Source organism: Rhamphochromis sp. 'chilingali' (assembly GCF_963969265.1).
Source record: "Rhamphochromis sp. 'chilingali' genome assembly, chromosome: 2".
Taxonomy (NCBI): Eukaryota; Metazoa; Chordata; class Actinopteri; order Cichliformes; family Cichlidae; genus Rhamphochromis; species Rhamphochromis sp. 'chilingali'.
This window is the reverse complement of record NC_137930.1, coordinates 5,258,830-5,285,460: the sequence shown is the minus strand read 5'-3', so window position 1 is coordinate 5,285,460 and position 26,631 is coordinate 5,258,830. Positions and strand designations below refer to the sequence as shown.

General features: G+C 41.1%; 1 protein-coding gene across 5 annotated transcripts; it reads right to left on the bottom strand.

Moving 5' to 3' along the window:
• Positions 1 to 169: 169 nt before the first annotated feature.
• On the bottom strand, positions 170 to 22,511 carry exoc3l1 (exocyst complex component 3-like 1). 5 transcript variants are annotated; one of them, XM_080874452.1, is made up of 16 exons: positions 22,216 to 22,511; positions 19,281 to 19,408; positions 12,459 to 12,634; positions 11,319 to 11,538; positions 10,396 to 10,599; positions 9,677 to 9,876; positions 9,373 to 9,591; positions 9,176 to 9,246; positions 8,709 to 8,826; positions 8,378 to 8,503; positions 7,871 to 7,971; positions 7,068 to 7,184; positions 5,818 to 6,088; positions 5,502 to 5,657; positions 4,368 to 4,504; positions 170 to 3,172 (listed from the first exon to the last, which is right to left on the bottom strand). In XM_080874452.1, the coding sequence occupies exons 2-16, from the start codon at positions 19,321 to 19,323 to the stop codon at positions 2,986 to 2,988; spliced, it is 2,346 nt and encodes a 781-aa protein (XP_080730578.1). In that variant the 5' UTR covers positions 19,324 to 19,408; positions 22,216 to 22,511; the 3' UTR covers positions 170 to 2,985. The 5 variants fall into 5 exon arrangements, with proteins under 5 accessions (XP_080730578.1, XP_080730579.1, XP_080730577.1 ...); XM_080874453.1 differs by having other exon boundaries at positions 22,323 to 22,511; XM_080874451.1 differs by lacking the exon at positions 22,216 to 22,511 and adding an exon at positions 20,399 to 20,798.
• Positions 22,512 to 26,631: the final 4,120 nt, after the last annotated feature.

The following is a 26,631-nucleotide window of genomic DNA, read 5'->3' as shown; positions in this document are numbered from 1 at the left end:
TAAATACATTTATAAAAGATAATCGGCCTTGTGAAAAGCTAAATTACGAAAATAAAAATGACAATAAAAATATTAGAAAAACATGAGAAGAAAAAAACAGAATAGAAAAGAATAGAAAAGAATAGAAAAGAATAGCCCTTTATTGTCATTGTACGTGTACAACGAAAGTGTGGGTGCTCCAAACAGACTGTAAATAGTAGACAGCAGGAATTTAAACAGCTAAAAAAATATTAAGAAGAAACAGTATAATAATTCATAAAATAAAAATATAAATGATTTCAAAAGTGACTATATTAGTTACTAGAAACAGCCTTTGCAAATAAAAAAACCTGAATGAATAAAATTTAAATTCACACCTAAATCTTGCTTTCATTATCAAAATAACGTTTCATCATTCTCTCGAGATTCAAAGATTTTTACTGTCAGTTTGCTGCGTGTACAGGACATCCAGCAAAAATGAAATGCTGTTTCTCTCACACACCGTAAAGAAGAATTAAGAGGCAAGAAAGATAAAGGACACTCTAGCAAAATATATAAAAGTCAAACACATTTACAGTGCAGTAGTTCAAGATATAAATAAATACTTTATGCCAAGTAAAGAACATAATAAATAAATAACACTGCATCTGCTGATTGATAGTGATTTCATACTTAATATGTGCCTTATGCTTTTAATAATAGAAATACAAAGTTTACTTGATAAAGACTTTATTAAAACACTTATGGAACAGACTTTATGCTCTTTAGAGGCTTTGAACCAGAAATGTAAAACCAATAACAAAACACCAAACAAAAGACAACAGTTGACTTTGTTACATAAATACAATAAATACTTTCTAAAAAAATGAGATAAACAACATTTGGTACAAACAGCAAGCTTGAAATGAAAACACAGTTTCAGAGTGATTACAGAGCAGCTGCTCTGGTGGGATGTTCACAGCTGGGAAATCTCAAAGAGAAACCACGTTCATCTTTAAATAATAAACTATAACTTATACACACTTTCATTTGTTCTTTTTTTTAATGTATGCACTTTCCTAATTTATCATCCATTTTTATGTCACCTTAATTTTAACATTTCAATGCATAATGCCATTGTTTCATGTCATATTTTTATATTTTATGTCACTTATATATTTAATGATTCATCAGTGTCTCATTTTTATTAATAATCCAACCACGTATTTAATATTTCTTATTTTCAGTTTAATTTCATTCTCATCTTTTATTTTTTTGTCACTTTTCTTTCATAATGCCACTTTCTATATGATCATTTCTTTATTTCATGTCTTTTTCTTTCATTTTGAAAGCTTTGGTTTTCAATATACATTACATAAGAGTTATGCTTTATCTGAATTTCTACTACACCTTTTATCTATTTTACCATAGTAACTTTGACTCAGCGGGGAGCAAACCCTGCCAAACACCCACGCTGCATTAATGTGTATACGCATGCTGCACAGCCAATTTAATTTAAATTCAACTCAAAGCATTTTTATGTTTGAAGCCCACCAATATCATAAATCTGTCCCATAACCTCTGTCTTCCCTCAAATCAGAAGAAAATCTCCACAAAAAAAGTTTAAAAGTGTCTTTTTTTTCTGTAGGAAGTTTTTAGTTTATATAAAGATATCTAATATGCAGCAATTTGAGTCTTAAAAATGTTTTCTCACAAAGAAATGATCAAAAAACTTTGGTGCAGTTTATCCAGGCAGATTGTTTGTTTCACATAGAAACGTTTATGCTGATGTGAGATTTTACTCATGCAGGTCAAAGCAATGCTCAGCGCTGACTCTTTAAAGTGACAGGAAGCAGAAATAACGTTTAACCAGTAACATGGTGGGTAATGAAGAAGAACGAAGGCAGCGTGCAGGCCTGTTTGTGCTGTTTGTCACTTTAAACCTGAACCAAAAGTCCCATTTGGACACGAATAACATCAACAGCTTTTTAAAGTCTGTGAAAATATGACAGCGTATCGAGACTATTGAAGGTTAAGGGAAAATCACAGTATTTAAACTCCTTTTGAAACGTAGTTTGTTGTTTCTCTTAATGACTGGAAAGCTGTTGCTTGTGTTCTAACATTTCCTTTTAAAGATATTTAAACAAATTGAAAGATATAAATTTTACCTACATTTTACTTGGAAATTGTTAAATTAGATGTTTTTCCCATCATAAAAATTCTGTTTTCCTTTTCTTTCTTGTGTTGATATTATTTTTTCCCCACAAATCATACATGTGTGTTTCTCAGAATTGTATGACTTTAATCTCAGGATTTCTTCTTGCTTTACCCAGTCGCTCAGTTTCTCTGTTTGTATTTCTTTACCTTTAGTAATTCGCTCTCATTGTAATGGACACGAACATTCAGGTAGGAAAAATATAAAAAACAAATAAATGTTAATAGATGAACACATTTATTTATCTTCTATCATTTGCTTAGAAATAACAGAACTACAGGGCGTCTGGTCGCTGTTAATGTGACAGTTTGAGAAAGTGGAAAACAGAGTTCAGAGAACAGGTTACTTACCTGAAGCTGAATACTTTTTCACTTTGATCATAATATAATCCCCAGAGAAAAATAAGTCATATATGGTGTGGACTGATAATAAAATCACCCAACCTGCCAAAGAGAAATAAATTCCATCCAAATGGGGCTACAGAGAGTGTATGAAGTGCACAATAGTCCTGTTACTGGACTTTAAAAATCATCCACGTCCTGTTAACTCTGTTGTATAAACTGCAGAAAACTCTGACAGCGACTTCTGGAAGTATAGAAGACTTAAGGCAAACAAAACAACCCCTGCCTCGCAGCTGATATTAGACCTGGACCAGCAAGTCGCCACCTCAAACCCCTGGTAAGCTGGAGGAGAAATAAATTCATGTGCATCACCGAGATCTTGAATAAATAAGGAGAGCTGGAGACTCTGCTCAGCACTGTTTCTAAGTGTTTATTTAGGAGCTCCCTGCTTTTTACACGAAACCCCTGCAGCTATGCACACTTGGCAGTTGGCAGGCAGAAGGCCATGGTGGAGGGAGGCACCAGGATGTCAGTGAAGATGGGTCGGTATCCGACGGGAAGAGGGGGAGCGCTCTGCTCCAGCAAATCCAGTACAGCCCCTTTGATGTCCCGAGAGACGTCGCCTCGGATTTCCAGCAGCACGGACACGTGCTCCTCACTGAGAGAACAAACACAAAATCTTTTTCTACATTATTCACCAAAGGAAATGGACTGGTTCTTACACAGCACTCAAAGCACCTTACACAACTCACCTCATTCACACAAGCTCTTAGGTCTATGTAAGTGCTTTCTATGTAACATTCACACACATTCATGCTCCGATGGATGCTTGGGGTAAGTATCCTGCTCAAGGATATTTGGCTTGGGCCGGGATCGACCCGCAAACCTTGCGATTAGCAGATGACCTGCTCTACTTCCTGAGTTACAGCCAGATCATTTTAAATCGTATGGCATCGCTTTGATGATACCTTTTCTTTCACAATGTCACTTGATTTTAGCTTTTCCTTCTACAATGTTTATGCTTTTGATCATTCTGTTTTATATATGAGTTTATTTATTTCGCATTGATTTTTCTCACCTTTTCACCTGACAGCGTTACTTTAATTCAGACCATTTCATTTTATCTAAAATCAAATTTTTATTTAATTCACATCACCTTATTATACTCTTTTTTCCATAAATGTCACACTTTATGCCTTGTTTAATATCATGCCTCATGTCTCACAGCCTGAAAGTGAGTATAGACTAAGTATAAAAACTAAATGTCAGGCTTTGTCCGTGTGCAAACCTGTGTGGTGAGAAACAATAAAAAAGATTAAAGACTTTAGATGTGCTTAAAGAACTTTAAACCCTCCTGCTGTCATCTCACAGAGGTCTGAGAGATCTTCCACCAACGGTGATGCTAATTTCTAGAGGCCTGATTGGTCAGCAGGCAGCGAGTTCGTGTTATGGCTCTGTTCAGTCTGGGTTTTTCGTTTTGCAGCTTTGTTCAGGTAAGTTATTTTCCTACTCCTGTGGTGCGTGCAATCATAAAAAAGGCTTTTCTCCTTTGAAACGTGCTGACTGACTGATTATGAGATGAATTAAACCTCAGAAACAACCCAAAGACTTCTTGAAACATCCCGTTTTGTCTGCTCACTTTGGAAGAATTTGTTCTGTTGTTTGTTGTTTCTTCACTCACTGAACAACCAAAGACAATCAGGGCTGTGGCAGCTTTATTAAAGACGGTGTTTCTGAAAGCTGACGTATGATGTCTACAATACAACTTTCTTCTGAACAACACTGGCAGTATTTGTTTTACACATCAAGCTTACAGAATGAGCAGCAGTTAGGGTGGAGGAGGTGCTGATTACCTGATGTCAGGATATTTGGCTGCAAGTCCAGACACCTCCAGTGTGAGCATGTTGGGGTCTTTGAGGCGGATGAATTCGGCCAGGACAGGGAGTAAGGCCAAAGGGTTCACTTCAGGTGCTGACCCTTCACCTTCCTGCTGAGACAGATCGATGCACGTGTGGCTTTGAGTGATCGCGCACGGACAGGTATGAATATTCTGTGGAAATTATTCAGTTAAGACATCGCAGCAGATGAAAACACGATTCTCATGCAGTACAACGGCAAACTATATGTATACGAATACCCCAAAGTGCTCAATGTTAAATAAATAAATCAGTAAATAAAATACTTATGTATGATTTTTCTACTCAGCGTGTTATTATCAAAGAAACTTATTTGACCACTTCTTTAAAAATAATTGTTCTACCAATGAATTTATTAATTAATTTGTAGTTAACAATAAAAGTATTAGAAGTATTTAATTTTGTCATGCAGTAATTCATATTACGTTTCTATTTCACAATATAGCTTTAAAAATGTGTTTATTTCATAAAGCTATAATCCCACGTTTCATCTTTTTTTTACTTTGTTCGTTTCATTTATATATTTTTATTTCTACATTTTTCCATTTTTTTCTCAATTTCTTTATGTTATGTCATATTTTAGTTTTATTATACTTTAGATTATTCAATTTAAAAAAAAAATTCATCATATATTGTTTAAATGTTCAAAAATTAGTTAAATTGTACGTCAATGTTTATCTAATTATGCATTTGTAATTTCATGATTCACATGATTACTTTTCTACTTTTACATCCTTTGATTTGGTCTCTTTTTTTATGTTAATCTTATTTTAATTATTTCATTTTTATTTCAAACTATCACTTGATTTTGTTCCATTTCATTTCATTTTTATGTCCTTGTTCATTTTATAATGTTACATGTCATGTGTATTTTGTTAATCTGTTAAATTAATTGAATATTGACCAGCACGGGCCTAAATAAAATACATTTTATTGTAGTATGAGTAATGTAGTACTCATATTTCTACAAAGTCTCAACCTTAACATACTGATATTGTTCAGTGTTACATAACCTGCTACAGTTTTCTGAATCATGTGTAATAATATTGTGTAATAGTACTTTATACCCACCAGGCTGTGGAAGATTTCTCTGAACAGCTGGTCGTCCTGAAGCATCTGCTGAGCGAGCTGCCTCCTCTCCTCGCCACTACGACACACCAGCCTCTTCTGCATCAGAGCCCTGACGTACTCCACCACCATCAGCCACTGGGCCTCTTCCTGCAGACGCTGTACACACAGAATGTATAAAATAAATATGCACTATGAGACTTATTCCTGTCTTTGGAGGTTATTTACACTTTCTTCGGTTATTAGGTTCTGTACCTTTAGACCACCTTTACCCTCGACACACACAGTACATTTCTAAACCGCTCTCTGAATCTGATACCTGCCGGCAGGGAGGCCGAACGCGCAAGTACAGCTCCAGGTGACGCTCCAGGACGCGGCAAAGTTTGGGGGTCGGGTCTCCCTGAGCCAGCCAGGGTCGGGTGAGCAGGCCTGGGAGGAAAGGCTTCAAATCCAGCAAGAGCTGATCCATGACAAGCCGGCACGCCCGCCGCACCGCCCGGTCCAGAGCTGCCAGAGGGTTAGGAGGAGTGCGAGTGAACTGGCCTGCCGACTGGGACGACTGCTGCTGCTGCAGGCTCTCCGTGGACTTCCTGCACCGACAGTGAACAACGATTAATCCTCTCTGAGACCACACACATCTTTGCTCCTCAAATCGATCTAACTGTTCACTGCACCGATCTGGCAGGTCACTACAGCTGTCTCATACGGCACTAAACAAGCTGTTTTTAGGACACTCAGATTCCGTGCCATGATCTTCATCTCTGGAAAACTGAAAGGCGGTGCTTCGAGGCTCCTGAAATTAATCACATTTAGAGCAAATACCGTTTCACAGGCGCAGCTATTCACTGTGTCTCACATGACATACACCCTCATGTTGTGATGGTCTGCTTGCTTGCTTATAACGTTTCCATGCCGATGGGTGGAGCAGAACATCAGCTCAACTGGAGTGTTTCCTCAATTAAACTCCACCCTTCCTCAGACCATCAGCGGCTTTTCTTTCACACAGATCTTTGCTTTGTGCCACTCAACATGTCCAGATACACACGTCATCATTACTGATGATTCTCACCTCACAGTTAGGTTTTTCTTTGTCTATTTTTAATTTGATACCAAGATAAATTAGTATTTAGTGGCCTTCACCCTGTATCTTCCTCTTTTGTCATGGCTTTAGAGCCAAGCCAGTGTGCAGAAAATTACATTACGACAGTTAATTATTAATGGCTAACTGTTGTGTGACTTATAGCTAAACTCATAATAAAGATCAGGACTCAACCTGTGCATCGGGATTATGTCCAAAGTCTAAAAATATGCAAAGGAACCACTACTGCATGTAGAGGCACTGGGATGTCTTTGCTTCAGAACTTCCCAGTGGAATTCTTCCATTTCTATTTAAGTTTTTTCAAAGTGATATTAAGAAATAATAAGTGACCCCACACCATCAAATGATGGATCGATTCAACATGAGAGCACTGAGAGTGTGCACGTCCTGGAGCATTTATCAATCAGAAGCTCCTGTGTGTGGTGACTACTTACTTCCACACCTGCACTGATCTTCCACTACAAACTTACTTGAGGATGATGCAGTTGCTGATGGAGGCCAGCAGATAGTGGAGGTAGAACTTATTTTTGCTGTTGCTCAGATCCCTGCGATGCTCCTTTCCGAATTCCACCAGAGCTTCACGAAACCTGGAGGTTAAAGTAGATGTAATGATTCACAAAATTATTGCAAAAGGAAACCTCCGGAGCTGAAAAATGCAGCAGGGAGAGCATAAACTGTAGTTCTTCTAACTTCCCACTAGAGGCATGCTCCAAAAAAAGAGTCAACCCCAACAGACTAATGAATCCAGCTGGATACTGGATTTAGGGGCATATCCATGCTGACTGAAAGGTATCCTGACAGAGGTGGCATGAGCTGATCCATGCTTGCTAGGCCTCACCTCTGTTAAGTGGAGTCATTAACCTGAACCTTCTACCACACTGGCTATTCTGCTTTGACTTTGAGGCATTCTCTTCTAGAGAAACTGGGACATTTTCTCTTTTTGGACCATTTTCTTTAAACCCTAGAGATGGATGTTTGATGTTTGATGTGACTGAAAGTCTCAGAGCAGTTTGAACCTTAGCAGGTCGCCTTGACCATGTTTGTATGTCTAAATCCACTGAGTTGTTTTCGTGATTGTTTGTTAATAAGCAGTTAAACAGGAGCATCTACTGAAATGACTGGTGAGTGTACAAAGCAGCAATAAGGAAATGATAAAACTTGATCTGACTTGAAGTCTACAAACAGTGTAACCTGGTCTAAAGAGCAAATACTAAGCAAAAGCTGGGTGCAGTATGTTCAGGAGCACAGACACACAACGTCCATGCGCACACACCTGTTCAGGAGGTTCTCCATCTCATACAGTCCCATCTGTATAGTCTGATCTCGCAGGGACTCGCCGATCATCAGAGCCACCCGGGCGTTCTCCTCCAGCATCTACCACCGTGACACACAAATCCACACAAAATACACAGCATAGTTATATAAAACACTCCGAGAAGTCCACACCAACTCTACATTCAGTGGGGAACTTGAACTAAGTTTAATAGCAGAGAATGTGAGATCTTTGTTTCTGCCAGTGCATTTCCAAGAAGCACATAATTTCATTACATACAGAATCTGCAGGGTGTGGACAGGGATGAAGATCATCATTGTGATTACATTATCACGTGATTACATTATCCAGCTCCAAAACCAGGACAGAATCCACAGTCATGCTGCATGCGAGGATTGTGAGATGCTCATTTAAAGGTTTATTAAAGAAACTTTCAAATGTGTAAAATTTGCTCCACGTCATGGATCTGTGATTGTATTTATCTGATGTTTTTATAGCACTGGTTACCTGTGTGATGATTGTGGGCAGGCTTGTTTGGTAGAAGCCCTCATGGTCTGTATCTGGCTCCTGGTCCCTCTGCCAGTCCTGCAGCTCCACCTGCAGAGCTTTGTGCATCCATTCAGATACACTCTTCTACAGCAGCAATGACACACACACACACACACACACACACACACACACACACACACACACACACACACACACACACACACACACACACACACACACACACACACACACACACACACAGACTATGTGTACTTAATGCAACAACACAGACAGTTTCAATATATAAAACATCTGTCTTCTGTATATGCAGACTGTATCCAGTGCTCACCCGAACACTCTGCACGTATTTGCTCTGCAGCTGCTCGAGTCCCTCTGTGGAGATTAGAGGCCTCAGCTCTTCTCTCTCCATCTCCGTCACCAGCTCAGGATGACCCATCATGTCCGGGCTGCCAAAACAAGACTGCCACGTTCAGATTTTAGTGGCTTTAATAGTCATTGTAATGAAGTATTAATGAACTCGCGGCTTCTTGTGACATTAATGGCTGAACGTGGGTTTGCAGAGTTCAGCCAAAGGGTGGCGTTTCATGCTAATAAAAGTCCATAACTTCACAGTAATAACAAAACAGAGATTTGAAAGAAAAGTTTTGCATCTCTTGTTTCTTCTTTCTTCCAATCTTGTGATTAGCTCAAGATTAAAATCTTCCAAACTGCTGCTTAGAAATATCCTGAAAAACTCTAAAAAACTTTATGGTAACAGAGAAAGGATAAAATACAGATTCTGATCACGAGCCTCACCTGTTGTAGATGTGCAGCACCCAGTTGAGCACAGCGAAGATTTCACCGCTCTCCAGGTCCCAGCTGCTAACCTAGGCCACAAATATCACTTACATGTAGACAGTGATGGTGGTCGGTGTTTAAAAAAACACTGACCTGGACAGAAGAAGACAGATCTGTAGTATTCATGATGAGGTGGCATTGTTCATTTCACCGACCTGTGTCAGGTGGGCATGTAAACAGCGGTGGCTGGCCCTCAAGTAGGCTCCAGTCAGCTTGTATTGTTGCGGGACGCAGTGCTCCAGCAGGTGGCGTACGGTGGCCAGGTCGGCCATGATGCCGTGCTGCAGTGCAGAGAGGTGACCTGCCAGACCCGGACCACGTGTGTGCAGATAGGAAACACTGCGAAACCGCGCCGCCACCGCCTCCTCTAGTACCTGGGAGTATGAGTGAACTGAGACATACATTTGTATATTCAAAAGCAGAAACTTGGTAACAGTGTTTGTATCAGGTGCCGCTGACCTTGAAGAAGCACGCTCTCCAGCAGCGAGGTCGTCCAGGGGGTAGGGGCCTGCTGTTGCCTCCGCCGCCTCCCCTCTCCTCCAGCAGAGTTTGGTCCAGCGCCTCCTCCCGCTCCACAATCCTCACAGCGGATACAAACGGCGTGGGGTTTTGTCGGGCCAGAGCCAGAGCACTGCTCACCACCGCCCACAGCTCCTTCCCTGCAGCGCCAGGATGAATGTGGAGTATGAAGATATCAGGTTTCAACCAGCAGACTTTGTGCTTTCATCATCAGGACCACAGAAGCTGGGATTAAAGATTTTATTAAAGCTGCTAATACCCAATGGCACTCTTTCCATGACACTGCTTTTTCTACACGCTTCTTTGATGTATTCTTGCTTTAGAAAAGTCAACTGTAAAGCTTATTGCATATCCTGGGTGCATACTAAATATCGCTGAATGTTATCATTTGTTTTCTTTTATCAATAAAGATTTTTTAAAGGTTTCTTTCCAGAACAAAACTGGTTGCTACAGCTGCAAATGCCTGAAGGTCAGTTATTTAAAACCATGTCTCAACAACTTTAAGCAACTTATATGAATGAATGGTCTTTTTTTTTTTTTACAGAAACATGTAAATCTGATTAACAGTGATGTGTTGTTAGGCTGCTAGGAGAGGAACTTTAACAAAAAATGATGGTTGAGCTTGAACAGATTTTCCCATATCTTAATGAGTTCCTCACCCAGTGCATCGACCAGGTGCCGGACTCCAGAGAAATATTTGGCCACCACTTCCTGGTCTTCAGTGCTGAGTGCACCTCCTGCGGCCTTGTTGAGCTGCCATAGAATATCATCCTGCAAGTACTCCAGATCCATCAGCTTGGCATGGGCCTCCAACAGCCGCCGGGACTCCACCAGGCGCTCTGTCTCCATCACCATGCTACGCACTGGGCAATAGAGAGTATGTGGAGGTGGTTTACATGGAACTATAAGAATTACCAAAAGAATTATTAAACATGAAAAGGTTTACACTGCGCTATAGTTTCTGTATGAAGTCATTATGAGTGGATATCCCATAATACGGTCATCATAGCTGACGGTGACATCAGAAGCCCCACCCACCTGCCATTTAAACATGGCTGCAAAGGGCAGCCAATCAGAACACCTCTTTTAGGCACGCAGACATACCTCTGAATATCAGGCAGAAAAATAAGGGGATTTTCCAACCAGCAATAGCGTAAATGTCATATTCACACACTTTTAAAGCTTTTAAGGCGTCAGCATGGAAAACTCAGTATCCTTAAAATACACATTAGAGCAGTGGGACACCTTTTTTATATGTTTTCAAATCAAAAACACACAGAAACAAACAAAGTCACAGTAAATTTGCCAAAATGCATCAATGTAAATGTTTTATGGTGTTAGTGTCAGCTTTCAAATAGTTTTCCTGAAATCCTGTTCCAGCATAAAACTGTGTAAAATGATGTCATCTCTAGATTTAAAGTCCTTTCATGTCAAATTAAAACCAGTTATAATAATCTGCTCATCATATAACAGGATTAAGGCAAATGTATGCATGTATGTATGCAAAGCGTGATGACAGGGACATCTACGTTAGTCACTTTCGTCATGGGATCCTACTTTCATCCACACAGCTGCTTCTCACCGGAGTAAAGTCGTGGCAGGTTGCTAACGGCAGTGAGGAGCTGACTGTGGTTTGCAGACACCTCTCTCAGTCTCTCCAGAGATCTTCCCCCCTCTGTGTTTTGATCAGACTCCAGTCCAGCTTTCTTCAAATCACGTGACACTTCCCTCAGCTCAGTCCGGGCCTCGCGGAGCTGCTCCAGACCCCAGCCCACTCCCTCCAGGTACGACTGGACCATGGACTGGAAAGAAAGGGATTGCAGTGTTAATGTTAGGTCTATTTACAAAAAACGGAAAAACAGCAAAACTTTTCCTCTGTCCTTCCACCTCCCTACATGCCATCTTTCTTGTGATTGGATGTAACGGGACTAAAAACCCTCCTGAAGGTTTTCGTGATTTTTGGTCAGCAGTGGTTTTCTCCTTGGAACTTTTCTATGGATGCCATTTTTTTCCTCGTCTCTTACTGAAGAATCATGAACTCTGACCTCTACCGAGACAAGTGAGGCCTGCAGGTCTTTGATGTTGTTCTGGGTTCTTTTGTGACCTCGTGGATGAGTCATCGACGAACTTTTAGGGTAATTATCAACACCACTGTTCCAAGTGGTGTTGATAATGATTCAGTGGAGTCCCAAAGTCTTAGAAATATCTTTCTTTTCCAGACTAATAGACATCAGTGACTTTGTTTCTCACTTGTCTCTTTAGATTGCAGAATGATGTGCTGTTCATTGAAATCTCAAGTGATTTCTTGAGTCGGCAGGTCTGGTGGTAATCAGTCCAGGGTGTGGCAACGGAACTTGAACTCAGCTTTCCAAGATAAAAAATCAAAGTTAATTCATGATTTAAGAAGAGGGGCAGGTAGCTTTGGATAGCTTTTTTCACCTCAGTAAATAAAATCATTACTTTAAAAACACATTTTCTGTTGAACTGGGTTATAACTATAATTACAACTTATTTGATGACCTGAAACATTTAAGTGTGACGAATAAGAAAAAAAGAAAGAAATCAAGAAGAGGGCAAATATTTTTTGCAGCACTGTATGCAACAGAAAATAAGGAAGAGTAGATTAGGTTTCTTTTATGTGCCTTATTGGGATAATTTAAACTGCTTTAAACTACTGCTCCATTATTGTGCATTGATGCGTACTTGTGGACTGTGTTGTCACCTTCAGTCTGGTGTGAACGGATGCTGTCCTCTGACTTTCTCTCTTCCTGTATTGACTGAGTCGCTCCAGATGTTCAGGCCGACAGAAAACACCCGACGCCCACTTCAGGGCAGCGCCGCGGGCCAAACACTCTGCCCTCTCCACCTCAGGCCACACCTCAGGCTGTGGCACCATGTCTGAGAGACAAAGAGAAGAAAATATCAGGCAGGGAGATATAGTGAAGCAACTCGCCCATAAAGAGGCAGGCCTGCCCTTAAGCATACTCTGTTTTATTGTCTTTTCAAGCTGTAATTTACACCATGAACATCACAGTGTTGAAACTTGTGACTGAGACGATAAACTCTTTTACTGAAGTCATAGAGGAAGTGAGCAGCAGGTTGATTCCTCCTGGCCTTTCTGTTCTGTTCCAGTCTGTTGTGTTTGAAACACCCCCTGTTGGCCATTAGATAGAATGCAGGTTTAATTAACTTCAGCCCTCAAAGCTACAAACATCTTTTATATACAGTCAGTGTCACACACACCGCAAAGAGGCGTGTTTTATCCACTACTTGCTTCTAGCACAAGATATATTAAAAATACTAAGTTCTAAGTTCATGTTTGGGTAAAATGTAAAGAATAAAAATTACATTTTATTTTTATATATAAAAGACTCTGAGCCGTGTTAGTAAGCTGCTGAGCCATCCTGTGTCACTAGAACAGCTTCAAAGCTCAAAGTCTCAGGACTCCACAGGAGGGAAGGAACACCACTCTTCCAAAACATATCCCCTCATTTGGTATTTTGATGTTCCAAAATCTCCCTTAGGTGTTTAGTGAATCTCATTTTCATTTTCTCATATCATTTTCATCCTCATCAAAGCATTGAGCCCTTATGTCCTATCAGTGGGGGGCATTATAATCCTGGAAATGACCACTATGAGAAATGTTTCATCACAGGGAATAATTTTGTTCTGAGTTGTCGTTGCACATTTCTCTAAGAGGACAAGAAAACACAAACAAAGGTTTAAGTTCACCGTTTATTATATTATGTTGATCTGTTTTAATCTGCACGCGCCAACTTATACTGCATTAGACATGTCAGAGAAGTTCTAGCTTTGCAGTAGTAAATTATGGATGTTAGTTAAACTATTATGTATGTTTTATTATAATAAGATGTTCTACATTTGTTCCATTTTATTTCCATCTCAGTTCAGCCACTGAGATTCTGTTTTATTTTTTACCTCTATGTTGGAATAACAAAGCTAAGAAACAACACGTCGGGTGTGTTGCTGCATTGACATGACTTTCACTCGGTAATGCTTGATTGATACAACGGCAATAAATCTATGCATACAGTGCAAGTAATTTTAACATTTAATTCTGTGTTTTTTAAGTATTTACAATTATTGTTTTTCTTTTGCAAACTTTTATTTTTGAATAAATATTACTTCCTACCACTGTTATCCTGTCAGGGCAAGCAAGGCAAGCAGTGCTTTCCTCATCAAATCTAAAAATAGATGCAAATTGAAAAACAGTGATTTTTCCTTTCACTTTGATCTTAAAGCTTCTCATCTATTTGTGCTAATTTTGTGCTCATCTTCCATTAACAATGCAGGAGCTGGGCAAGTGGAAGACAGCAGCTTTTTTTCTGGTGGATAAACTCTGGTTTTTCGCTGATGGGACGGGAGTGTGTGAAACAATCTGGCTCAGCCTTCACTGCTCTGAGATCAGCTATGACATGCACTACATATGGAAACACAGCTAGCAATAGCAACTAAATGAGCTTTAGTGATTTAGCATCAGTGATGAGTTTGGTCTTGCTAACCACCTTGGCCAGCATGAGTCATGTAGAGTAAAAAAGTTGTTAATAACTTCTTACATTAGCAAGAAAAGCTGTGACGACGGTAGAGAGGGGAAGGCAGCTCTGACCATAAAATAGGCAAGTTGACTAGGTGCAGTGTCAACAGTGCTTTTAAATAAGTATCTATGAGAATGTCTGACAGTATTTAATTTAACCAGCTGGTTTGCCAACACTCCACATGACATGATGGAGTTGGAAAACAGAATCTAATGAGACAAGGGGAAATAAAACTAAACAAAATGCACATGAGATAAGAGACTAGCAAAATAAAACAGGAAGTAACAAACATCCAAACAATGACACTAATATACAAACTAGTCACTAATGGGAACGCTAAGAAAAAACAAAGGAAAACCCTGTATAATCTGATCTCTAAGTAAAATACTAACTGCTACCCATACACCACACTAAAGTCAAAGGTCAAGAGTGTACAAAGAGGGATACAAAGAGGGGCATTAAATAAAGGATTAAAAAGTCCGCAACTAAAAAAATTCCAAAAGCCAACGGGCAGGGTCAAAAAACCAGGATCATGACACAACATTCATATTTTAATATTGAGAGTTAACCGTGACAGATACTACTCAAGTCTCTGTTCGCCTTACTGCAAAACTCACCGCATGCCACCGCTTCCTACCCACACCTTCCAAATCAAGGAAATGATAAAAGTCTGCTCGGTCACATGGTATTAAAGATGGGAGGTCAGCACAGTCAAGGGGAGCGGACACACAGCAGAGCAAGGGGGGAAGCAACAAGGGGGACCAAGTGAAAGCTGCTCTCCATCTGATCGAAAAGGACCTCTCTTGTCCTCCCTTTCTTTACACCTTCCTTAAAAATTGTAATAAGTCCGTTTGATAGTAATATTTTAACACAGTTTATTAATTAGCTCAAGGACAGTACCTATATGAAAAAATAATGCTAGCTGGTGCTCTTCTTTGTACATAAATACTTCCCTTCCTTTAAGTGTAAAAAAACATATTCAGAAACTGTCCATGAGCCACAAGCCGTACAACCGTAAACTCAAGTGAAAAACATCACTCCCTCAGGTTTTCCATATTGAATCATCTACAATATAGAGATCACAGTGGAAAGGCAAAAAAATATGTACTTTATTTCTTCTTGATTCAAACAAAATGTTTGATTAAAACAATATTTAACATTTAAGGCAACTTCACTCCTACGCAGTAACGCTAGCACCACAACAAAAGGGAGAGTGAGACATTTAATTCATGTGAGTAACGACTTACTCAGTGACTTCACTGCAGTTTTCACACCTGGCAAAGCAATCCAGTGGACCCATCATCTAAAGAGTCCAATAAACTCAGTAACAAAACGAAAATGCTTGATTCCATATAACAGCTGAGAATCAAATAATACAGCATAAAGTTAAAATATTCAACTTGTATAAACATTTAACTTCATCGATTGAGGGAAAAGGAATCTGACATATTTTAACATTTATTTTATTTATTTATTTATTTTTTTACCTCTGATAACTTTCTTGTGCTTGCAGTGGATCAAACAGTGGATCAAACAGTATATTTTGTCCCCCAGAAAACCAGAGCTCACGTCCTCATTTTAATATTGATCAGACCAACAGAGGCAGCTGTGTACCGTCAAAGGTTTCTGTTTGACTTAAAAACACTTTCCCCTGCAACACTCAAGATACTTCTGGTATCCCGCGGTTCTTTACAGCAAAAGAACTGTGTGTTTGTTTGTGTGTTTCTTACAGAGGAATAAACACACAAAACATGCAAGAAAACTTTAAAGTGCAAGCGGAAATGCAGAGACAACATGTTAAACGCCTTATACTCACTGGGTGTGACTATAGTTCAGGGCTATTACCATCATGAGATTAGCTGCATTACTACAGGGAACAGTATTTGATCATATTTAGACAAACTGGGCTCCAAGTGAACGAGTGATTCTAAATGTCACAGTTTAAAATCATTTGAAGGAAGTTTTGAAAGCTGGTCACAACCTTTCCCATGACAGAGGAGCTTGAATTGGCTCGATTATGTGCTAGAAGAGAAGTTTCACTCCCTCGGCAGCGTCATTATTTCTGTCACAGCAGCTCTGCTTCAGAGAAATGCTCGTGCAGAAATGTGCAGTGATGAGATTTGTTCCCAGCTGGGAAGCAGCCTGTCAAGAGCGATTATGGATTGCCTCACTTAATGTTTTTTTTAATCGCTTTCTCATTTACCAGCACAAGAAAAGTACACTCTGATTTTGTTACGGCTCCCAAAGCTGCCCCCAAATATTCTCCCATAATTTTCTCTGAATGTTCAGTATTGAGCTACCCACCACAGAACATTACATTCAGTGAGGAAAAATACAGACTTCTTATGAGATTTTTATTTTGGAGAGCTGGTGAACTTTCGCTTATTATACCATTAACACAGCTTTGACTTTAAAGCCTTATTAATCAAAATGTAATGAAGACAGAGGAAATAATATAAATAATAGATACAATTTAACAAACTGAGTACCAACACAGAGAAACCTAACCCCTATTTACACTTTCCTAGAATATAGTTATCGTCAATACACTTTGCAGATAAACCTTCATATCAACCCTCAGAAATTATAGATAAAACATCCCCCAAAAGGTTGACTCTGTTCATCTGGACGTAGCGTTTTCAGTAGGAGAAACGTTTCGTCACTCATCCAAATGACTTCTTCAGTCTCAGCTCTCTGCAGGTTTCCCAAACTTTATAACGAGTACATTTGCACAATGACTGAAACCAGCACCACTGAAGGAACAATGGGCTGTGAGGTCAGTTTCTTCATTAATAGGCAAATTGCCATGACCACTGATCAAAGACCATTGGTCCACCCCAAGGATCGAATCCCTCGACACAAACAGAGTAACATAGTGTACGCTGTTAAGTGCCAGGAGGATTGCCAGGATTTGTACATTGAGGAACCCAAACAATCTCTGGCGAAGCGGATGGCACAACACAGAAGAGCCACCTCGATTGGGGAAACCTGCAGTCAGCTGAGACTGAAGAAGTCACTTAGATGAGTTACAAAACTTTTCTCCCACAAAACGCTACGTCCAGATAAACAGAATCAACTTTTTTGGGGGGCGGATTTCCTTACTGGATGATTGAGCATGCATCAAGACATAAATACAACACTGAGCGGGCCACAGCAGATCATCTGCCTGCATCTCACAATGTCCCTGACATCCTCCTCTACCTGTCCTCCTTCACTAATTCCACAAAGCTTGTCTGAGGTCTTCCTTTTTCCCTCCTGCCACATTTATCATCCTCTGTGAAATATATCTCTTCTATCGAGTCTAAAAATGGCATCATACACATGACCCCCTGTCTCTTGGGTGAAAGATCAGGTGATTCCAAGACTTCAGTGAAGTGACAAGAATCAGGATTCTTGTCTTCCTTGTATATAGTAAAAAAGAGACAATGCCTAAAAATGTACATAGCTTCCAGCATATCCCGAGTTACCCAACAATTCGGGAATGGGAAGTGCTGCGCAGTCAAACAATTCTCCCTGTCCCAATGGAGGGACTATTTTATAGCCCAGACTCTTTGTGTTGTGCCTGTCAGGTAAGCAGGATATCATATCTCATCTGTGAGTCAGCTAGAACACAGTTAGTCACATGACTGCCTCAATTGGAATTACACAACATAATTGGTCTTAATGGAATAATGTACTGGTTAGTGACTCAGCAGACAGCAATGTGCTGCGCTGGGTCGCCTGGCTTTCTGGCACTCTGGAGGTTGAAAGGTTACAGATCTGCAGCACAATGGACAATATGATCGTTAACTGCCGACGGCGATTAGACAGACCTGATTCATAACGATTTTGCAGAGATTGCAGAAAATGATTTACTGCTGATTTTATATGAGAAGATCCTGATGAGTTTAAAGCTGCTACTTAATGTTCAGTAGTTGGTCTAAAAGTCAAATATAAGTGGAAAGGAGTGAGATCAATTTAGCTGACATTTTCAGATGGCTGCAACTAAAGATGCTGTTTCTTATCATATATGTGTGATAAGAAAACCAAGAAGGTACAAACAACAAAAACATGCTGATGCAGAAGCTACAGTGTTTTCAATCCACATCGACTCCAATCCTCTATCTGAAGAGGCACTTTCCCCTTAATAACAACCGTATGGTGAGTGATTTCTTTTTAAATCACTCACCAGACTGGATACTGTTAGGTTGGCCTCACCTCTTCTAATTTCCTGAGCTGGAACTCTCAACCAGGTTTGTGCTGTTTGGACCATTTTAATGGAATTATGTGACAAGGAATATGACCCACAGTGTGTCCAAGAAGCTTGTGCTTTAGTTCAATCTAGCATTTTGTGTTTTTTGCAGTTTTTTATATTACTTAGCATAACATAACTAAATAGCAGGTATCTGTGTCTGTGCACTCATTCAGTTTATGCCAGGAGCTTGCTAACCGAGCTAACTTAGAGCTCCAAAATGTAGACTTCATGTAGCGGGTGGCTGCATACATCTACATTTGTGGGTCATTGTTCTCAGCATATCTGAGATTTCTGACATTAAACACAACAGCACACGGTCACTTCAGCAGCTGCAGTGGAGCTTTCAGTTATACAAGATCTTTAAAGCCCTCGTGAAATGGATATTTGAACATTCACAGGTTTGAAATTGCGTCATGAGAAAATTAAACTTTTATACCCAAACACAGTTGGAGAGTCTGTAGTTTTCTCGCCCCCCAGCAGAAACACTGGACACAGGGAGAATCCTGTATCTCACAAGCACTGGCTTCTTCAATATTTCATCAGTCACTACAAATCAATCCATCAGTGTGAGGCAAACTCCTCTGGTGTGTTCATTCATTTCTCTCACAGAGAAGTAAGAGTGCAGCCTCACGCACAGCTTTGTTTTGGTTCTAGCTGTTAAGAGGCTTTAGAAGAAGTGGGTGTTGGCCACAGTCAAGCAGTGTGTGTGTGTGTGTGTGTGTGTGTGTGTGTGTGTGTGTGTGTGTCCCATTACCTTTTGGTTTGTCACCACCATTCTTCTGATCCCCAGCTGACATTGGAGTTCAGTTTTTAGCCGCCCATCCACCCGACGAGTATCCTTTTCCCCTGAGGGCCGGTGCTGAAGGTGCCCAGGGCGCAGATCTGATGGAAGACAGTGAAGGAAGACACTGATGAGGAAGAGGAGAGGAGGAAGCAGAAGAAGAAGGAGAAGGAGAAGAAAGGGTGGAGGAGAGAAGGCACATATCCATTCTACTGAAGGCTTTCCTCTTTTCCTCTCTCTCACACACATACACTCTCTCTCCAGACACATCCTCTGCTGAGAGGCCGGCAGGAAAGGAGGGGGAGTTAAAGGAAGAGAATAATGCCTGAGGGTGGAAAGAGAGGGGAGGGAGGGGGAGAAAGGGAGGGTATAGGGTGATGTGCTGCTTTCAGGAGCCTGTGCAGAAGATGGTAAATGCTGTTAGAGGTGATTGTTTCTAGTTTTATAGCCAACAAAACAATTGCAAATAAATAGTTGATTATTAGCGTTTTCTTTCAACTAGAGGAATTGAATTTCATTTTTACAACAGTCCGTCATACCTTTTTTACTTTTTTAAAGGTAAAGACCCCATGATGTTAGAGAGAACCCCAGTAATTAGAAGATTCCCCGTGAGCAGCACTTGCCAATAGTGGGGAGGAAAAACTCCCCTTTAAAAGGAAGTGACGTCGAACAGAACTCGACTCAGGGAGTTCAGGGTGAGGAGACAATACAGGAGACATAATGGTAAAAGTGGTAGTAATAACATATAAACACATGTGGAGTGAAAAGAAGGTGGAGGATGTCTTATGTCGAGTGGTACGATCCCACAAAGCACACTGGGAGGACTTATGAAGTTTATCTAATGAGTTAAACTGACTGCAGTTCATGGCGAGCAGTATGATAGAGGCAAATCCATGTTTGCACAATTTAAAATATTTCAAAACATTTGGTGAAACACGGTGGCTCACAACAAAACATCAGCTGGACTGTTGATCATGTCGTTACATGACAAAGAACAAAGGAGAGGGCTTCAGATATTTCCTCTCTGTTATTCTGAATCATTAATTTGCCAAACATGCATGTCTTTGGAGTGTTGGAGAAAGCTGGATTACCTGGAGAGAACCCAGGTAGATAATGGATTTGAATCAAGGACCTTCTTTCTGGGCGGCAAAAGCACTAACCACTGCACCACCATGCTGCCGCCATCACTACCAAATCACATGAACTATCCTAATAAAAAGAGAGCAAAGCATGAAACATCGAGTCACACCTTGAGGCGACTGTTGTTGTGGTTTGGTGCTGTATAAATAAAATTCAGTGAACTAAATTAAGAGGAGGATATACTCAACCATGGCCACATCCATCATTTGGACCTGGAAACATATCATTAGATCATCAGTTAACAAGTGGATCACAGCACAAGTACCAGCGATAACCAAAAACTTTGGCAGAAAGAAAAGTTTGATATGTCATCTTAAAACTACAGAGGCTGTCTGTTTCCTCAACCCAACTGGGAGCAACTGATACCCAAAGTCTCTGCCACCCATTCTACTTTTTGAACCTCAAAGAAGTGGACAGTCTGAAACTATCAAACTATGAGGTCTTTAGGATATGATGGGGCTTAATCATTCAAGAGTTGTGTTAATTAAGGATTTTAAATTCTAGATTTAACAGGCACCAAGAGGTACTGCGTGAAATGGATAAGAGCTACAAAACAAGACAACAAGATCAAGAATAAATGCACAAATTTAACTGAAACTTCAGTACTTAGAGTTTTTGCTTCACCCAGCTGTTGGTGATATGTCGCACCTATAAACACATCGCTGCTTAACCCATGTGTTATCAAATAACACTGTATCCCATGGTACACTTCAGTCACAACACTGAAACGATTGTTTGTTATGGCATCTTAAAAATGTCCCATGTGACGCGAAAGCATCACAAGGGAAAGATGACGAGGGGAGGAGAGCAGGAAAACAATCCAGATGGTGGCACATGGGGTGGGGGTGGGGGGGCACAGCGAATGGACCTGGTGTTCCAGAGGACCCCCCCCCAGGAGTCTGAGAGTCTCCTCGACTCAAAGGGAAACCACTTAACAGAAGAAACAATGTATAATGCACAAGTCATTATCTTACAACCCAGTGGAAAAGAACAGAGCCAACAAGTAATGGAGTCCTTGATGAGTAGTGTTGTATTGGAAGGCACTTTGTAGGTGTCTCAGATGATTTAGTCAAGTTCTGGATAAACTGTTGTGGAACAAAATGTGTTGAAAATTTCCACTCAACAAAAACAGCACGTGTCATTGACCCTCTCTGATCCTCTGCAGCTGTCTCACCAGTACCGGCTACTGCCCCCGAGGACAGTTTGTTTATTTGCGGACCAGTTGAGTCCTCTGACCCCGCCGCCCTGTTTACGCCTCCAAGCTTCCCGGACCTCTTCACAACACAGCGAGGAGCGTGCCAAGTGGCCCCGTGGCCGGAGCCAGCACAAACACAGTCTCCCATCATCTTTTGGTGCTGCATTACTGATTTCCTCAAGCGAGTTTAGCATTTCGGCACGGGTGCTCTGCAGATCGAATAACAAACCAAACTGAAACGGACTTTGAGAAAGGCTGAGAATGACTGATGTGGCCTGTTTAATGTGTGAGAGCTGCATCTCCAAACAAAGAATCAGACGTGGATTGCACCAGGTGAAGTTTTTTTTAGCCACATTTCTTTGTGGACTTGAGAAATGTTTTGAATCTACTAGAGTAGCTTTCCTGAAGTTTAATGAGGTCTAACGATCGCATTAGATATATCTATTCTCTATGACATCACACAGAGTCAAAAGTAGAACAAGCTGAAGTCTGAGCTTTTGGTTCACACGGATGAAGAAAAGACAATAAGACAAAAAAGCAGTAGCTTCCCTTTTAGAGCATCTTTTTCCTTACTCGAAATAAAAGTTTTCCACAAATGGCCTCCAGAGTGTGCAAATCTGTCACCACTGGGTCGGTATTTCAGTGTTCGCTCAGCTTTTGAAAATATTCCATTGACCCACCTCAGCCCATCGAGGGTCCGGAGCAGTGTGGGTGTAACTTTCTCTTTGATGGTTCGCTGAAATCGCACATACCCAGAAAACTGACTGGATTTCTTTTGAATCTCTGGTGAGATGTGAGATGAGTGATAGCTGGTGTGCAGTGTTTATGAGCTACAACTAAAATCACTTTTTAATGCTTCCTTATGCAGCTGGCTGACACTGTGTCTGAGGAGGATGTGCGGAAGTGCTTCAGGAAGGTGAACGCACGCAAAGCTACTGGTCCGGACGGGATTCCCGGCCGCGTCCTCAGGTCATGCGCGGCTCAGCTGGCTGGAGTGTTCACACACATCTTCAACCTTTCCCTCTCTCTGTCTGTAGTCCCAGCCTGCTTCAAAATGGCCACCATCGTCCCTGTACCCAAATCCTCCACCATCTCCTCATTGAACGACTGGCGACCTGTAGCCCTGACCCCCATCGTAAGCAAATGCTTCGAGAAGCTGGTCAGGGACTTCATCTGCTCTGCACTACCCGACTCACTGGACCCTCTACAGTTTGCATACCGCCACAACAGGTCCACTGATGATGCCATAGCCCTGACACTACACACTGCCCTGTCACACCTGGAGAAGAGAGACACGTATGTGAGGATGCTGTTTGTAGATTACAGCTCAGCATTCAATACCATCGTTCCCTCGAAGCTGGACAGGAAACTGGACAGAGGGACTGAGCAGCTCCCTCTGCAGCTGGATCCTTAGCTTCCTGTCTGACAGACGCCAGGTGGTCAGACTGGGCAGCATCACCTCATCCCCCATCACACTGAACACTGGTGCTCCACAGGGGTGTGTACTGAGCCCTCTCCTGTACTCACTCTACACCTACGACTGCACAGCCACTAACAGCTCCAACATCATTGTGAAGTTTGCGGACGACACTACAGTGGTGGGTCTTATCACCAACGATGATGAGACAGCTTACAGGGAGGAGGTCAGCGCCCTGACCCACTGGTGTCAAGACAACCATCTCACCCTCAACGTCGCAAAGACAAAGGAGTTGATAGTGGACTTCCGGAGGTGCAGAGAAGTACACACCCCCCATCACCATCAACGGCGCTGCTGTGGAGAGAGTGAGCAGCTTCCGGTTCCTTGGCGTACACCTGGCTGAGGATCTTACGTGGTCAGTACACACAAACAAAACAGTGAAGAAGGCGCAGCAGCGCCTCTTCTTTCTCAGGAGACTGAAAAGATTCGGCATGAGCCCCCGCATCCTCAGGACCTTCTATCACTGTGCCATTGAGAGCATCCTCACTGGATGCATCACCACCTGGTATGGCAACAGCACCGCCTACAACTGCAAAGCTCTCCAGCGAGTAGTGCGGTGCTCTGAACGGATAATTGGAGGTGAGCTTCCCTCCCTCCAAGACATCTACAGGAAGCGCTGCCTGAGGAAAGCGGGGAGGATCATCAAGGACTCCAGTCACCCCAGCCATAAACTGTTCAGACTGCTTCCATCAGGAAGGAGGTTCTGCAGCATCCGGTCCCGAACCAGCAGACTGAGAGACAGCTTCTTCCACCAGGCCATCAGACTGCTGAACACGTCATAGACACCTCAGCTTCACTACTGGAACTTCAACATTATGCACTCCACACTGTATATAAATGCCACTTGTTTTGCACATATTCAACTCTGTATATTTTATATATTTTATTATTATTATTATTATTTTATTTTATTTTTTTACTATTTAATTTGTAAAAATGTGTACACACACACACACACACACACACACACACACACACACACACACACACACACACACACACACACACACACACACACACACGTAGGAAAATATTTAGTATACACATCCAGAAATGCATACACTATTATATATTGTACATATATTTATTAGTTTCAGGTTGGCCATTCTTGTATTTTGCTCGTTTGTGTTGTTGTGTTTGCACATCTCTGTTGCTTGTGGGGCTCGCACACAAGAATTTCACTCGCATGTGCTGTGCCAGTGTGCCTGCACATGTGATGTGACAATAAAAAGTGATTTGATTTGATTTGATTTGAAAAAGGGGAGATATATATGTAAATCAGCTGTATTGTGAATATAGCTGTATATAGAAGATGGAAAAGGCTACCAGGCCTGAAACTTGAAGTCAGTGAGGAAGAAATTTAAATGGATTACTTCTGATGCCCAGCAGAAGGCAAAACTCTGATTGCAAAAAGAGCTCAATGAGGAAAACAAAAGGCCACTTTACTTACTTTAAAGTCTTATTTATTAAACATCAGCTTCATTTAGTAAAAGCTGGTTCCATTTCAAGCCAAAAAGACTTTTTTTTAAAATAAATGCTTCAGTCAGAATCAGCTCACTTGTGATATCTGGTGTCGACAGACTGAGATCAGAAAAATGCAAAATGAACCTTCACAAACTAATAACTCTTCCAGATCTTTAAAAGAGAGTTTGTCTTTAAAAACACCATCCCATTGTTGCATGATCTCTAGAAACACTACCTGCGTAGGTTTCATATTATTTTTCACAAGTTTTGTTAGCATAGATCTTTGCATTAGCTACTAGACTGTATATAAAAGATAGCAGTAGTCCCTGCAATATTGTCCACTACTTTGGAACTTTGAAGCTTTAACATTAGTGTTTTGGCTGCCAGCATATTGACTTCTTTGGAGCCAGAACAGACCATAGTTGCATGAGAAGGTGGAGTAGTAAATATTGGCTAATGCTAGCTAGTTCGGGGTATTAGTAGCTGAGAAGGTAGAGCAGGTCACCTACTAACTGGCAAGGTGGCGGTTTAAACCCTGGCTGCCAGTCTGCATGCCAAAGCATCCTTGAGGAAGATGCTGGACTCCAGGTTGTTCTCCGATGCGCTCGCTGGAGTGTGAATCTTATTAGGCATAGATAAAACAATGCTTATGTGAATAAGATGTCATATAAAAGTGCAAAATTGTAGGAAAGCACTATATAAGAACCAGCCTGTTTATAATTTAGCACGCTGCACCAAAAGAAAGTGTAACACATAGCCACTTGCTAATAGTGCTAAGTAGCTAAGTGCTAAGGACAACATGCAGCTCACAGCTCCTTGTGTACATCCACATACCTTTAATACCATTATTAAATTCACCCAGTATTAAGTTATTCACAGACCATAGACCTACCTATATTGGGCAAGTTTAGGATTTTAACATGAGACTGATTCACTTTTGGAACCAGCCTCAAGTAACTACTAAAGGAAGTTCATTTTGGGTTGCAGTTTGTTTGTGGACCCACGGGCAGCTTATATTATTGTGTTGGTGAGAAATTAGGAAGAACCATATCAATAAGCTGGAAGGTGCTTTAAAAAAATAACTGAAGTTTATGTGATAAATTACAGGTATCATTATAAGCTTCATTTTGTCTCTTACTTTAAGCACACTACCCAGACAACTCTGGGCACCATCAGCTCTTGTATCTTTACCACACAGGCACCGTTTCCTCCAGAGCCATGTAAGGAACAGAGCTGAGGATGACGCACCAGGATGTTGTGCAGAATGTATTCCTGTCAGGGTGGGACGACACTGATAAGGACAACAGGGCCGCTGACCTGACGTTCCCTGCTCCTGTCACACTGACAGCAGGGCTCAGTGCAGTCAAGTGTTTCTTCCTCCGTCTGTGTCGCTGTATGCTTGGTCGCTCCTTCTGCTGCAGAGTCTTATATGAACTCACAGCGGCCCTGCAGGATGAAATCAGATATTACTACTGAGACCTTTACACCTCAGGCTTTCCGGTCTGCTGGAGGAAAATATGTCACCATCTCGTGGTTGCAAAGCAATACATTGCTGCCTTGAACATGCTTCAGTTATAGTTATAGTCAACAGTGTATATGATGCGCAACCAGCATGGATACAGCACAGCACACCATCTGGTTTAAGCGTCATTAAATTTTCAGCAGCATAATGAGTCTAACAGCATTTGCTGAGGAGTGCTGCCTCACATCACCTCAGGTCCACAGCCAGTAAAACCAGCTGAGACGGTGTGGGAGTTTAAAAGATGGGTAAAAGTCCAAAAATGTAGTGAGGGGACAGATAAAAATAAGAGTATATTGCACTGTGTTTCATTTGTCCAATCAACTTTAAACTTAGTAGGCTTGTTGCAGTGGAGCACTTTGAGGTGTCCGGGACACCAATTCTTAGATTTTGGGTAAATCAGGCTCTGTTACTGTTTTCTTCTACAGTAACTGCTGACTGCTTGACACTGAATAATTCCTGAGCCTTTTACCTGTAAGTTTAACCTAAACCTAATTCTAACTTTAATCCTAAAACCCAGACTTGAACC

Bases quoted from the DNA above. Each gene is read 5' to 3' on its own strand.
- exoc3l1 (XM_080874452.1), bottom strand. From the start codon at position 19,323: ATGTCAGCTGGGGATCAGAAGAATGGTGGTGACAAACCAAAAG. The intron at 7,185-7,870 runs GTGTGTGCGCAT...TTTAACCTCCAG, and splicing joins ATGGAGAACCTCCTGAACAG to GTTTCGTGAAGCTCTGGTGG. The intron at 5,658-5,817 runs GTATCAGATTCA...CTGTGTGTACAG, and splicing joins TTCGGCCTCCCTGCCGGCAG to CGTCTGCAGGAAGAGGCCCA.